The sequence below is a fragment of the Adiantum capillus-veneris genome, chromosome 29, assembly GCF_014529385.1.
Source record: "Adiantum capillus-veneris isolate H3 chromosome 29, ASM1452938v2, whole genome shotgun sequence".
In the NCBI taxonomy this organism is placed as follows: Eukaryota; Viridiplantae; Streptophyta; class Polypodiopsida; order Polypodiales; family Pteridaceae; genus Adiantum; species Adiantum capillus-veneris.
In genome coordinates, this window is record NC_140959.1 from 114,757,876 (window position 1) to 114,772,681 (window position 14,806).

Genomic DNA, 14,806 nt, shown 5'->3' on the forward strand with positions numbered 1-14,806 from the left:
TGGACCCAGACCTATTGGTGTGGCAGTGGATCATGCTCTTGTATCTCTGACCATTTCTTTTCAGTTTAGTGTAGCACACTGGCTACGGGCAACAACCCCTACTCGCTACACCTTCACGCGGGAGACGGACTCTGTATACATAGATGGGATCTACAGACGCCTGTGCACAGAGGAGCCAGGGCGACCTCTGGAGGAGCTTACTACTATATTGACACAGACACTACATGATGCAGCAGCAGAGGCATACCCACATACCCAGCTTGAGCAGAGACTCCGTTCGGGGAGCATGCCCCAGAACAGTTGGTATGATGAGGAATGCCGGGACACTAGAGCTAGACTTTAGAGGGAGGTGCTTTTGGGGGACATCACTCATAGGCAGTCACAGATTGACTTCCGACGCCTAGTGCTGCGGAAGAAGAGGGCATTTTTGGCTCGCCTAGAGCAAGATCTATACCAGCTATTCTTGAGTCAGGACTCACGTAAGGCGTGGAGGCTTTTTCATGAGCACTCCTCCCCCCCTGCCATCACTTCTACAGAGGCTTGGGGCCAGTATGCATCATCTCTGTACACAGTTCCTGAGCAGCCCCCCCTTCCCCCCCCCCCCCCCCCCGATCCATGCCCACACACATGTGTTTTTTTCACCGCTGAGATGGTGAGGAAGGCCATTGACAGGATGAGGATTGGGAGAGCAAATGATCATGATGGCTTACTGTTTGAGCATTTTATGCATGCCAGAGATTTACTAGCAGAGCTTCTAGCAGTGCAACCGTGCCATGTGTGAGGGCTTGCCTGATACTTGGAGCCTATCTACTATTGTACCTATCTTCAAGTCGGGAGACCCTATGGAGCCTGGGAACTATCGCACTATCATGATTGGACACACATTGGCACGGTTGTACGCATCTATTCTTGAGCAGCAGCTGAGTAGATGGGCAGAGAGGGGGGGGATGCGCGCAGCTGGGCAGGCAGGTTTCAGGAAGGGTTTTTCTACTCTTAACCATATCTTGACACTCAGAGCCATCATTGAGGAGGCCAGATCGTGTGGGAGACGGATCTATTGCAGCTTTGTGGATTTCCGTAAAGCATTTGACACAGTGTCCAGAGCTAGATTGATGCGCAGATTACAGCAGATGGGAGTACCCACAAAGCTCATTTGGGGGGTCATGGCATTATACAGGTCAGTAGTGGGGCATGTACGCACCCCAAAGGGTCTATCCACACCGGTTTATTCCACTATTGGGGTGAAGCAGGGCTGCCCGCTCTCTCCTACTCTATTTGGTATGTATGTAGATGAGGTTTCTGACCACATTGAGAGAGATGATGATAGAGGTGCACAACTGGCAGGGACATGGATTCCACTATTGTTATATGTTGATGATATTGTTTTGATCTCTGACTCTCCGGAGGGGATGCAACGTCACCTGGATGCTTTGCATAGGTTTGCCCAAGAAAGTGGTTTGTCCGTCAACCTAGGTAAAACCAAGGTCATGATATTTAATACCACCCCACAGTGGATCAGGAGGTGAGCGCCCGCCTTCACATACATCAAGGAGAAGGTGGAGTATACAGATGCTTACAGTTACCTTGGAGTGGTTTTTAGTGGGCCAGCATTTTCATTGAGGTGGGCAACAGAGACTAGATTGACCATAGCCCATGCAACATTGGGTAAATTTGAAAGGATGTGTTCACAGGTTCAGTTTCAGGAGCCTTGGACGAAGCTCTGGCTCTTTGACACTTTGGTGGCTTCTGTTTGCTCTATGGAGCTGAGATTTGGGGTTCACAAGTTGAGTTTCAGGAGCCTCGGACGAAGCTCTGGCTCTTTGACACTTTGGTGGCTTTTGTTTGCTCTATGGAGCTGAGATTTGGGGACCTTCACTGGACCATCACGGGAGGACAGGCCGCAGTGATGGATGGGGGGACATGGAGAAGCCACTGGTCTCTATGATCTCGCGGCTCATTAGGGCCAAGGCTTCAGTACCACGTGCTATTATACGAGCAGAGCTAGCTGCCCCCCCCACTGGTGGTTGAGGCGCTCACCAGGTTTGTCTCCTTCATACACCGCATGTGGGAACTTCCCAGAGACAGATATGCACGCCTTGCACTTGAGTCCTCTCGACAGTTAGCCATGCAGGGAGATACAGCATGCTGGTATGGGGAGATGACGTCATGGTTTCAGGCGCATGGGTTCAGCATAGACAGATTACCTCCTTTCCAGTACTCACTGGATGCACCCTCTCTGACTCTCACACAGTTCGAGATCACCAGGCTCATTCGCCAGGACTTGACTCAGCTAGACACCAGGAGGACATGGATACAGCCAGTACAGGAGCTAGGCACGAAGATGGCTTTCTACAGAGAGAATCTCCTCCAGCTTATGGAGGATGGTTTTGTGACGAGGCCCAGATACATGGACACTCACCTGTCTCATGGGATACGATGTGCTATTGGCCAGATACGCACATTCTCACACCAGCTGCGGATCGAGACTGGGAGATGCAACGGAGTACCAGCAGAGGCCAGGACATGCCCCCTGTGTGACATCGAGCATGAGACAGAGTTGCACTACACATGCCATTGCCCCGTCTACTACGAGATACGAGGCCGCTTCCATTGCTTGTTCAGAGAGGGCTTTTGACCATTCTCTAGAGTCATGCCTGGGTTTGTTTTTGCTCGAGCTGCACAGACAAAGAGAGAGCTTGATGAGAGGAAAGACTAGCCAGTCTCAGAGACAGATCACAGACTTCTTTAGAGCTGCCATTGGACACCCGGAGGAGTTACTACCACGGCAGAGCTCATCGCTTTACACCAGAGGCATACTGATCGACCGAGCGACTGAGCTGGGGAGATCTAGACGCCCATGACTGCGGAGGACTACACAACATCGACAGAGGATGCATCAGAGGATCCGGGTCACTTTGGCTCGACATGCACGACACCCAGTTAGACTACTGACCATGGAGGAGTTTGATGAGACCCGCCAGCGACCGATGCTGGATCTCCTGTGATCTAGCTATCCCAGCTAGCTGTTTTAGCTGCTTAGTCCACACCCAACAGTCTAGGATTCCATAGTATTTTATTTTGTCATTTGGTTATCTTGTTACTCTGACTTTGTATCAGATCCACCACATTGTAACTTTCTGGTCTCATAGGTCACTTTGGCCTTTTGAAGACGTTAATATAACATTTCATTTCATTTTCATTTCTCTCTGTTGCTCCCGCCCGCTGCCCCTGCTCCCGCTCGCACTACCTCTCCCCCCCCCCCCCCCCCCCCCCCCCCCCCACGCTGTTGCTCCCGCTGCCCTTGCCTCCGCACCCTTGCCTAGCCCCCCGCTCCCTGCTTCCTCCCGCTGCCCCTGCTACTCCCTCGCGATCTCCCTGCAACCCCCCCAACCTAGCGCGTAGAAAGAGAAAGAGGGAGGAAGAAATTGTGTAGAGAGAAAAAGAGGGGGAAAAAATTGTGTAGAGAGAGAAAGAGGGGGAAAAATCGCCTAGAGAGAGAAAGAGGGAAAAAAACTGCACACAGAGAGAAAGAGGGGGAAAAACTGCGCAGAGAGAGAAAGAGGGGGAAAAATCGCGTAGAGAAATGAAATGAAATGAAATGTTATATTAACGTCTTCAAAAGGCCAAAATGACCTATGAGACCAATCAGTTACAAAATAGTGAATCTAATACCATGTCTGGGTACAAAAGAACTAGAAAAGAACTAGAAGTGGAACAAAATACTACTACTACTACTACAATCTAAAACTACGTGGGTGTAGCAGCTGATACAATAGGTACCCGGTAAACTGGATGTAACAGTGTGTGAAACAAAGATGGAAGAAATGGTGAGGATCCATCCTCATCTGCACTCTGGATGTCGAGAGAGTATGGCTCGAATCTTCTGTTGTAGTCTCCGTCGATGCTGTGTAGCTCCTCTCCTCAGTCGCGGTCGTCTGTATCTCTGTAGCTCCAATGCTCGGTCGATGAGAGTGCCAGTAGTGGTCGAATGAGTGTGGGACGAGCTCTGCAATGGTGGCTGCTCCTCTGGCTGTCCCATATCTAGTGAAAAGAAATCTGTAATGTGTCTCTGGGACTGCCTCTCTCTAGCTCTCCCCAGTAAAGTGTCTCTATACTTGTGTAACTCAAGTAGATATAGTCCAAGACATCTCTGATCCTCATAACTCATGACCCTAGATAGAGGACCAAAACCCTCTCTGAATAAGCAGTGGAAACGCCCCCGTATCTCATAGAACACTGTGCAATGACATATGTAGTGCAACTCTGTCTCTGGCTCTCTCTGGCATAATCGGCATATCCTGCTGTCTGCTGGTATCCCTCTGAATCTACCAGTCTCAATCTCGAGCTGATGTGAGGATGTGCGTATCTGACCAATGGCACAACGCAAACCATGAGACATATGTGTGTCCATGTAGCTGGGTCGAATCACAAACCCATCTCCTGTGAGGTGGAGAAGATGCTCTCTATAGAAAGCCATCTTCGTGCTCAACTCCTGAGGCGGCTCTATCCATGTCCTCCTGGTGTCGAGCTGGATCAGGTCCTGACGAATGAGTCTAGTGATCTCCACCCGTGTAAGAGACAGCGAGGGTGCCTGAAGAGAATACTGGAAAGGGGGCAACCTGTCCATGGTGAAGCCATGCGTCTGAAACCATGAAGTCATCTGTGCATACCAGCATGAAGTGTCCCCCTGTAGAGCTAACTGTCTGGAAGACTCAAGGGCCAGTCTAGCATATCTGTCTCTAGTAGTATCCCATAGGCTTTGCACAAAGGACACTGATCTGGTAAGCGCCTCGATCTCCATGGGGGGGGCAGCTAGCTCTGCTCGAATGATCGCGTGAGGTACGGAGGCCTTGGCTCTAATCAATCGGGAGATCATAGATACCAAGGGCCTCTCCATACGTCTCCAACCATCCTGGCCTACAGAAGGTCCCCATACCTGTACCCCATACATCATAGCTGAGGCTACTAAAGTATCAAAGAGCCATAACTTTGTCCGAGGTTCCTGGAACTGAACCTGCGAACACATCCTCTCCAAGCCTCCCAAGGCCGCATAAGCTCTGGTCAGTCTAGTCTCTGCTGCTCTCCCCAAAGAAAACCTCGGCCCAGTGAAGACTATCCCAAGGTAAGTGTATGCATCTGTATACTCCACAATCTCTTGACCATACGTGAAGGTCGGTGCCGATCTCCTGATCCACTGCGGTGTGGTGTTAAACACCATGACCTTGGTTTTACCAAGGTTTACAGACAATCCACTATCCTCTGCAAAACTGTGTAATGCATCCAACTGTCGCTGCATACCCTCTGGTGAGTCAGAGATCAAGACAATATCATCAGCATATAACAACAATGGGATCCACGTCCGTGCCAGCTGGGCACCTCTATCACCCTCTCTGTCAATGTAATCAGACACCTCATCAACATACATACCAAATAGAGTAGGAGACAATGGGCAACCCTGTTTCACCCCGATAGTGGAGTGAACTAAGTCAGATATCCCCTCTGGGGTGCGTACATGTCCCATCACTGATCTGTATAAAGCCATAATCCCCCAAATCAACACTGTGGGCACCCCCATCTCCTGCAGTCTGCGCATCAGTCGAGCTCTCGGTACCATGTCAAATGCTTTGCGGAAATCCACAAAGCTACAATAAATCCGTCTCCCATGTGACCTGCCCTCCTCAATGATAGCTCTGAGTGTCAGAATATGGTCAAGAGTGGAGAAACCCCTCCTGAAACCTGCCTGTCCCTTTGCCCGTACACCCTCACCCTCTGCCCAGTTACTCAACTGCTGCTCAATAATGGATGCATACAATCGTGCCAGTGTGTGTCCAACCATAATAGTGCGGTAATTTCCAGGCTCTGTAGGATTACCTGCCTTGAATATAGGCACAATAGTAGACAACCTCCAAGTCTCAGGTAATCCCTCACACATGGCACGATTGAACAACACTGCAAGAACCTCCATCAGCATATCCCTAGCATGTATAAAGTGCTCCGCTACTAGACCGTCATGATCGTAAGCCCTCCTGGTCCTCATCCTGTCAATGGCTCTCTTTACCATCTCAGTGGTAAAGAAGGTGCTCGTAGGTGGACATGGCTCTGTAGGATCTGGAAGGGGATCCTGCCCAGGAACCGTATATAACGATGTCGCATACTGGCCCCACACATCAGGAGAAGTAATCACTGGGGGAGGGGAGTGCTCATGGAAGAGTCGCCATGCCTCGCCTGAGTCTCTACTCAAGAACAACTGATACAAGTCTCGCTCCATCTGGGCCAGGTAAGCTCGTTTCTTCTTTCGCACAAGGCGCCGGAAAGCAATCCGCGACTGTCTCTAGGTGATGACTCCTAAATGAAGATCCCTCTGAAGCTGGGCTCTCATCTCTCTGCACTCCTCATCATACCAACTATTCTGGGGCATGCTCCCAGAATGTCGCCTCCGATCCGGTTGAGTGTGTGGGTATGCCTCTGATGCTGCATCATGTAGTGTCTCAGTCAGTAAAGTAGTGCACTCCTCTACTGAGAGGCCTGGAGCAACTGTGCATAGACGATCCCAGATCGCCTCTGTATAAACCGGGAGCGGGAAAAATTGCGTAGAGGAGGGGGGGGAAAAAAAGAGAAGACAGAAAGAGATGAATAGCATAGAGAGAGAAAGGATAGAGAGAGAGTCTTTGCCTACGTAGAGAGAGAAAAAAAAAGTTGGTGCACATAGTGTTGGTCCCTTTGGCGGCAACTAAGCATGAGGAAGCAGAATGATAAGGCCGACCCCCCAGAGGATGCCATTCAAAAGTGCAAAGAAGAGATGACGGAAACCATTACCAAGATGAACCGCAATGTGTTGGGCACAATAAAAATGCTCGAAGGACTTGTGTTGATCCAAGAAAGTAAAATAAATGCATTGGAAGATCGTGTGACGGCCCAAGATGAAGAGATTGCGTCACTCAAGAAGGATCTTGCTGAAGCACAATCAAGGAACACACTTGAAGGAGAATTGCAATCTTCAGTGATAGAAGAACTAAACACGATCAAGGAGCAAGTACAGGCCATCAAAGAAGGAGAAGAGCAGCACAAAGAAATGACGACCTGTTGGGTGGATGTTATTACCAAGACTCAACAGAAGGCGGACGAAGCCGAGAAATGCCTGGAGGTTGCCAAGAAAGGAAAAGGCAAAGAAATAACGTCCACATCCACACCCACTATTATTAATCTGACACTAGAGGAGGAGCAAAGAAGACGTGTGCACGCTGTACATGTAAGAATCTGCGGCCTTAAAGGCAAAGATAATGTGGACGAAGAAGCAAAAGAACTCATGGCTCTGATGGGGGTTCATGAACCTATGCATACAAGAGCTTGGAGAGTGGGCAACAAGAAAAATGGAAGCAATGGGGAAACCTCGAAAGAAAGGGCACTCATTCTTTGATTTCCGTCCATGGAAGCGAAGGACTTTTTGAAGAAAAGGCAAACTCTTAAGAAGACGGGCATCTTTCTCGGGGATGATCTTGCCCTCTCGCAGATCTCTCTTATGCAGGAGGTAATGCCGGAGATTAGAGCGGCAAGGGAAAAAGGCAAGATTGCTTTCTACCGAGATGGAAGAGTGGTAATACTGGAGCCACGCGCCACATGACGGTGCGAGACCTATGGGACCACACTAAAAGTTGCCGCGTGGAATTGTAATGGATCTATGCGCCTTGATGTGGGTGCCTTTGAGGATAGTTTTAACGGGAGAGACATCATCTTCTACTACTCTGAGACACATCAGGCCCGTGGGCAATCTATGCCTCACATTAGTGGATACAGATGGGAGACAGCCTGTAGACCGGAGACACGATCAAAGCACAAAGGGCGGGGCGGCTCAGGGGGAGTGGCAGTGTTATTCGGGGAGGGTTTGCTGCCATTGATACATATAGCTCGCAGGGATGAGCAAGCTAGGTACATGTGGGTGAGATTTAGAGCAGAGACTGACACATATCGCTACATTACTATTTGCTACTTTTCCCCGAGTACGTCCGTATATGCACCACCCAGAGGACATTCCCCCTTCTCTATTTTGGATGATGACATATGGGAGTTCTCCAGAGATGGTGACATTATCATTCTAGGGGACTTCAATGCTAGGACTGCCCGTCATCAGACAGTCTTCTATGATACTTCAGAGGAGATGTTGAGAGAGCTGGATGTTGCAGAGACTGGCCTATCCAGGCTATCACAAGATGGGGAACATACTGAGTATGGACAACACCTGATAGACATGGGGACCGCACATAGATTGGCCATCTTGAATGGCCTACAGAGATTTCCCGTTGCGGGAGGCTTCACATGCTTTCCACATAGACATGGAGCCAGCACAGTGGCTTATGTCATGGCACGACCAAGCCTCATCTCTAGTATCTAGGATCTCATACTTGGGCCCAAACCTGTTGGTGTGGAAGTGCATCATGCTATTGTGTCGTTGACCATCTCTTGCCAGTTCAGTGTAGCACACAGTCCATGGGTGGCAGCTCCTACTCGCTATACCTTCACGCAGTAGACGGATTCGGTATACATAGACGGGATCTACAGACGCCTAAGCATTGAGGAGCCAGGGCGACCTCTGGGGGAGCTTACTACTATACTGACACAGACATTACATGATACAGCAGCAAAGGCGTACCCACACACCCAGCCCGAGCATAGGTGCCGTTTTGGGAGCATGCCTAGAAAAGCTGGTATGATGAGGAGTGCCGCCAAACCAGAGCTAGACTTCAAAGGGAAGTGCTTTTGGGGGACACCACTCACAGACAGTCACAGATTGATTTCCGACGCCTGGTGCCATGGAAAAATAGGGCATTTTTGGCTCAACTAGAGCAAGATCTCTACCAGCTATTCTTGAGTCAGGACTCACGTGAGACATGGCGGTTCTTTCATGAGTTGTCCCCCCCCCCCCCCCCCCCCCCTGCCATTACCTCGACAGAGACTTGGGGTTAGTACGCATCAGCTTTGTACATAGTTTCTGGACAGCCGCCCCTTCCCGATCCATGCCCACATACATGTGCTTTTTCACCGCCGAGATGGTGAAGAAGGCTATTGACAGGACGAGGATTTGGAGAGCATATGATCATGATGGCTTGGTGGCTGAGCATTTCATGCATGCCAAAGATCTACTAGTAGAGCTTCTAGCAGTCATGTTTAACCGTGCCATGTGCGAGGGCTGGCTTGATACCTGGAGCCTATCTACCATTGTACCTATTTTCAAATCAGGAGACCCTATGGAGCCTGGGAACTATCGCACTATCATGATTGGACACACATTGGCATGGTTGTATGCATCCATTCTTGAGCAGCAGCTGAGTAGATGGGCAGAGAGAGAGGGAATGTGTGCAACTGGACAGGCATGGTTTAGAAGAGGTTTTTCTACTCTTGACCATATCTTGACATTCGGGCCCATCATCGAGGAGGGAAGTTTCCGTGGGAGACGGATCTATTGTAGCTTTGTGGACTTCCGCAAAGCATTTGACACAGTACCCAGAGCTAGACTGATGCGTAGATTACAGGAGATGGGAGTACCCACAGAGATAATTTGGGGCATCATGGCATTGTACAGATCAGTAGTAGGGCATGTACGCACTTCAGAGGGTCTTTCTACACCGGTTCACTCCACTATTGGGGTGAAGCAGGGCTGCCCGCTCTCTCCTACTCTATTTGGTATGTATGTGGATGAGGTTTCTGACTACATTGAGAGAGATGGGGATAGAGGTGCATTGATGGCGGGGACAAGGATCCCGCTATTGTTATACGCTGATGATATTGTGTTGATCTCCAACTCTCCGGAAGGGATGCAACGTCATTTGGATGCTTTGCATAGGTTTGCCCATGAAAGTGGTTTGTCTGTCAACCTTGGAAAAACCAAGGTCATGATATTTAATACCACCCCACAGTGGATCAGGAGGTCAGCGCCCGCATTCACATACGGCGAGGAGAAGTGGAGTATACAAATGCTTACACTTACCTTGGAGTGGTTTTTAGTGGATGAGCATTCTCGTTAAGGAGAGCAGCAGAGAGTAGATTGACTAGAGCCCATTCAACATTGGGTAGATTGGAGAGGATGTGTTTAAACTTCACAGGCTTAGTTTCTAGAGCATTGGACGAAGCTCTGGCTCTTTGACACGCTAGTGGCTTCTGCATTGCTCTATGGAGCTGAGATATGGGGGCCTTCACTGGATCACGGGAGGATAGGTCGCACTGATGGATGGGGGGACATGGAGAAGCCCGTGGTCTCTATGATCTCGCGGCTCATTAGAGCCAAGGCCTCAGTACCACGTGCCATTATCTGAGCAGAGCTAGCTGCCCCCCCACTAGTAGTAGAGGCGCTCACTAGATCTGTCTCCTTCATACATCGCATGTGGGAACTTCCCAGAGACAGATACGCCCGCATTGCACTTGAGTCCTCTGGACAGTTAGCCATGAAGGGAGATACGGCATGTTGTGTATGGGGAGATGACATCATGGTTCCAGGCACATGGGTTCAGTATAGACAGATTGCCCCCCTTCCAGTACTCACTGGACGCACCCTCCATGACTCTTACTTACACAGTCCGAGATCACCAGGCTGATCCGCCAGGACCTGATTCAGCTAGACATCAGGAGGACATGGATACAGCCAACACAGGAGTTGGGCACAAAGATGGCTTTTTACAGAGAACATCTTCTCCAGCTTACGGTGGATGGTTTTGTGACGAGGCCCAGATAACTGAACACCCACTTGTCTCATGGGATACGGTGCGCTATTGGCCAGATATGCACATCTTCACACCAGCTACGGATCGAGACTGGGAGATACAACGGAGTACCCCCTGTGTGACATGTTACACTACATGTGCCACCGTCCCGTCTACTACGAGATACGAGGCCGCTTCCATTGCTTGTTCAGAGAGGGCTTTGGACCACTCTCCAAAGTCATGAGGTACAAGGATCAGAGATGCCTGGGGTTGTTTCTGCTCGAGCTGCGTAGATACAGAGAGAGCCTGCTGAGAGGAGAGGTCAGCTAGTCCCAGAGACACATCACAGACTTCTTTAGAGCAGACACTTGACACCTGGAGGAGCTACTACCACAACAGATTTTGCTGCCTCACACAAAGGCACACTGATGGACCGAGTGACTCAATTGGGGAGATCCAGACGCCCACGAATGTGGAAGACTACACAGCATCTACGGAGACTACAGCAGAGGATCCGGATCACTTTGGCTCGACATGCACGACGCCCGGTCAAACTGTTGACCATGGAAGAGATTGATGAGATCCGCCAGTGACCAATGTTGGAACTCTTGTGACTTGTGGTTTGGCTATCCCGGCTGGCTGCTTATTTCACACCTACAAGCTTAGGATTTCATAGTATTTATGTCTCATCCTTTTTTCATTTCATTTTGCTACTCTGACGTTGTATCAGATCCACCACATTGTAACGCTCTGGTCTCATAGGTCATTTTGGCCTTTTGAAGACGTTAATATATTCATTTCTCTCTCTCTCTCTCTCTCTCTCTCTCTCTCTCTCTCTCTCTGATACACTTAAGTTTTAAAAACTTGAATAGGGAATCTTGCAATAAAAGGCTTTCCCTTTTTGATTCAGCTTGTTGCACGAGATTGTATGTGGATAAAGTAAGGTTTCAAGTACATCTGCAATTGTGGTATTTTTTCATCATGAGATAAGCTAGCCATTTTTCACATTGCAAGGCGCTTTGTTTTGTGGCTTCGTAGTGCTGTGATGGAGAAGTTGAAGGTGCCAGCTGATCTGCAGGCGTTGTTGATTCAGCTTTTTGCACGAGATGAACGCTATGCCGAACTCATGCATTTTGTTCGTACTAAGGTGACCATGTACCTCTTTTTGTAAAAGCTGTGGGTGTCTATATGACCATGTTATGCAGCTTGCTCATGCTTGCACAATTCTGTATGACAGGTTTTGGAGCCTTCTAAAGAGGTCGCGAAGCAGCTACTGCAAGTGGGAAAATCGTACCCACCAATTTTTGCAGCTGGTCTTAACATGCTGAAGCAGTTGTCTGCTCATGGGGATTATCTGTCGGCAATTTTGCAGCAAGGCCGCTTATTAGAGGCGCTTCGATATGCCAGGCAAAACAGAGTAAGTGGAGTCTTTGCTGTACTGCTTTAAAAATGAGCGGTTTATGAAGGTTCTGGGCTTCTCTTTCTTAGGTTGAGGCGGTTGCACCGGCTACTTTTCTGGAGTTGGCTGCGGACTCATGTGACATGCAAACATTAGCGAGCGTGATGCGCTTTTGTATAGATTTTGTCCCGAGTTTTGAGAGCACTGCTGAATATCAAAAGTACTCATCTGTCCTAAACGAGCAGTGTGTGATTGCTTCATGACACATTATGGCTGGCTGTTCCAAGCCAGCATAAATTGATTGCAGCTTGAGAAGCTTGCTTGCCATGTTCTTTTCAGTGCTCAAGTTTTGTGAAAGGATAGTGCGGCCAGTGGAAAGTGTCAAGAGGCATGCTTTGTTTAAACAAGATCTCAATCAATCTGATAAGTAAATTTATGTGATTTAAAAAAAAGTACGAATGTGGTGGATATATTGGGTGGTGCCATCACAATCAGGTACATATTCAGACTTGATCCACAATCAATCTGATAGGTAAACTTTTGTGATTTGAAAAAAAGTACGTCTGTGGTGGATATAGTTGGTGGTGCCATCACAATCACGGACATATTCAGACTTTATCACAAACAGCGCATCCAAGGGGTATTATGAAAATCCCTTATTTGTAAGTTTGTAGCTCCCTTTTCCTACTCCGTCTGTAATTTCTCTGTTGAAGTCCCTTAAATGATACCCCTGTAAATAAATAAGTGACATCAAAAATATTTTTATGTTGAACCCATGTGATAGGTATATGTATTTTAGTTGACTTCCGTGGAGAAGTAATAATGGCACTATTGCCTTTGGTCTTGTTGGTTTAGAGGGGAAGGCCTCAGGAGGTACTTCTGTCAAGGAAAGACTATGTGCTTGTTCTGCTTTCGATGTCCCAACGTGTCCCTGTCCCTCAAGTCAAGTCCTTTGTATCCAAATACATCTAAAGTACTAAAGTTTCATATCCAATTTGAGATATCATAAGAGACCTAAGTGTCATAGTGGCTTGGGCTCCAAGTGGTATCAGTAGGAGTGGTGTGGTCAAGAGCATTCTCAATTCTTAGAACTCTCTTGTATGATGTTATTTACTTCACGAGTGAGAAGGACAACTCTCAATAGCTCATAAGCAAATTTTTTGAAAGTTCAAGCTCCCTTGACTTTCCTAGTGATGCTACACTCAACTGCTTGTTTTATCTCATCCTTTTGATTAAAATTCAAGAGTTAAAAGTATCAGAGGGAAAATGTCAGCAAAAACTTGAAAAAAAAAAAAATTGGCGAACATACAAGCAATGTTGGCAAAATCATCATCATTAATTTTTAAAATAAGAGGCAAAGTAATTTAACTATGAAATGGTGCCGTATGTTGAGTCCTTGAGTTTGTTTGTGCACACATGCATGTGCAGTTGTGAAAGATCGCAAGCCTTGGTAACATGCATTTCAACAAGTCAACGGCCTTGGGGAGCAAGAAAACATGAGACCATGGAGTTTCAAAGCCTAAAGGGGTGGATGTAGCTTTACTACTAAGGCTACGAATGCATGCTATGAACTTCGGCTATACAATGATGCTACATAGATATATCTAGCTCCATCCCATGTTGTAGTGTGGATGTACGTCGATAGTTTTTAGTCACGATGGGTAAGGAGCTACTTGAGGATCCGAATGCGAGTTGTGTGTGTGCTTAGAAGCAAGACCATTTTTGGATGCTCTTTTGGTGATTGAATCTATGGGTTTGGTAGCCTAGCACTCTACTCCATAGAGTTGAAAGTTTGTCAACTCTTACTTTGTGAACTTCTTTAGTGTGGGAAATTTGTAGACCTCTCTCATGACTAATTGAGACCACGTGGCACATGGAGTGAATGATCCGAGATAGGCGATATGGTGGGATTAAAAATCCATTGTTTGATCTTGAATTAAATCTCAAGTGAACTTGAGATTTAAAGAACTCAAGGTGATGTCCATCTGATCCCCAAGTAAGCTCCAAGAGAACTACTTGTCCAATTTGATCTCCTATGTTATCGAGTGAACTCAAGGTGAAACAATTATTCTACACTATTTGCGAATGCTACTCTACAATTTCGCTTTGCAATTTCATGTATTGACCATACACTTGCATCTTGGAGAGTGAGTGTGGTTCACCATTGTTGGTGAGGCTACCACTTTTAGTTTACGATAGAAATTATGTGATATTTATGAGAAGAAAATTGCTAGCAATAAAATTTACCTTTATGAAGAAGCTTTATGAGCTATGCACAAAGGAAGGTGGCAACATGTCAGCACATTTGAATTAGTTCAATATACTCTAGTCAATTCACATGATAGGGATTGATGATGAAATTTAACTTATTTTCTTGCTATGTTCTTTGCCTTTTGTATGGAATACATTTTGTATAGTCATCAGAAATTCAACATCAGAAGACATATTGGTATTCAATGATGTCATTGGTAGTTTTCTTACAAAGGAAATCTGTAAGAAATCTCTTGAGCCAACCAAACCTGGTGATGCTTATGTTGCTCACTCTCACAAGCAAAGAGGTTGTACTCATGATCGTGGTACATGTGATGATGTTATTTTGGGTTTCAACTCCAGTTTAATCGAAGATGGACTCGAGTGGTTTCCTCGGATTGGTAAGTAGAAATTTTTAGGCTCATACCTTCTATTTTACTAACTTTTTGCAGCATACGACATGGGA

The 14,806-nt window shown here is 47.5% G+C and overlaps 1 protein-coding gene across 1 annotated transcript in view; it reads left to right on the top strand.

The window, feature by feature from the left end:
• The window catches only part of LOC147419797 (C18orf8), a 148,010-nt gene extending 135,113 nt beyond the window's left edge, over positions 1-12,897 (top strand). The window contains exons 11-13 of the mRNA XM_086505447.1: positions 11,730-11,838; positions 11,929-12,108; positions 12,180-12,897. Of these exons, the coding sequence (XP_086361573.1) occupies positions 11,730-11,838; positions 11,929-12,108; positions 12,180-12,353 (463 nt within the window). The 3' untranslated portion in view covers positions 12,354-12,897. The remainder of the gene's footprint in view (positions 1-11,729; positions 11,839-11,928; positions 12,109-12,179) is intronic.
• Positions 12,898-14,806: the final 1,909 nt, after the last annotated feature.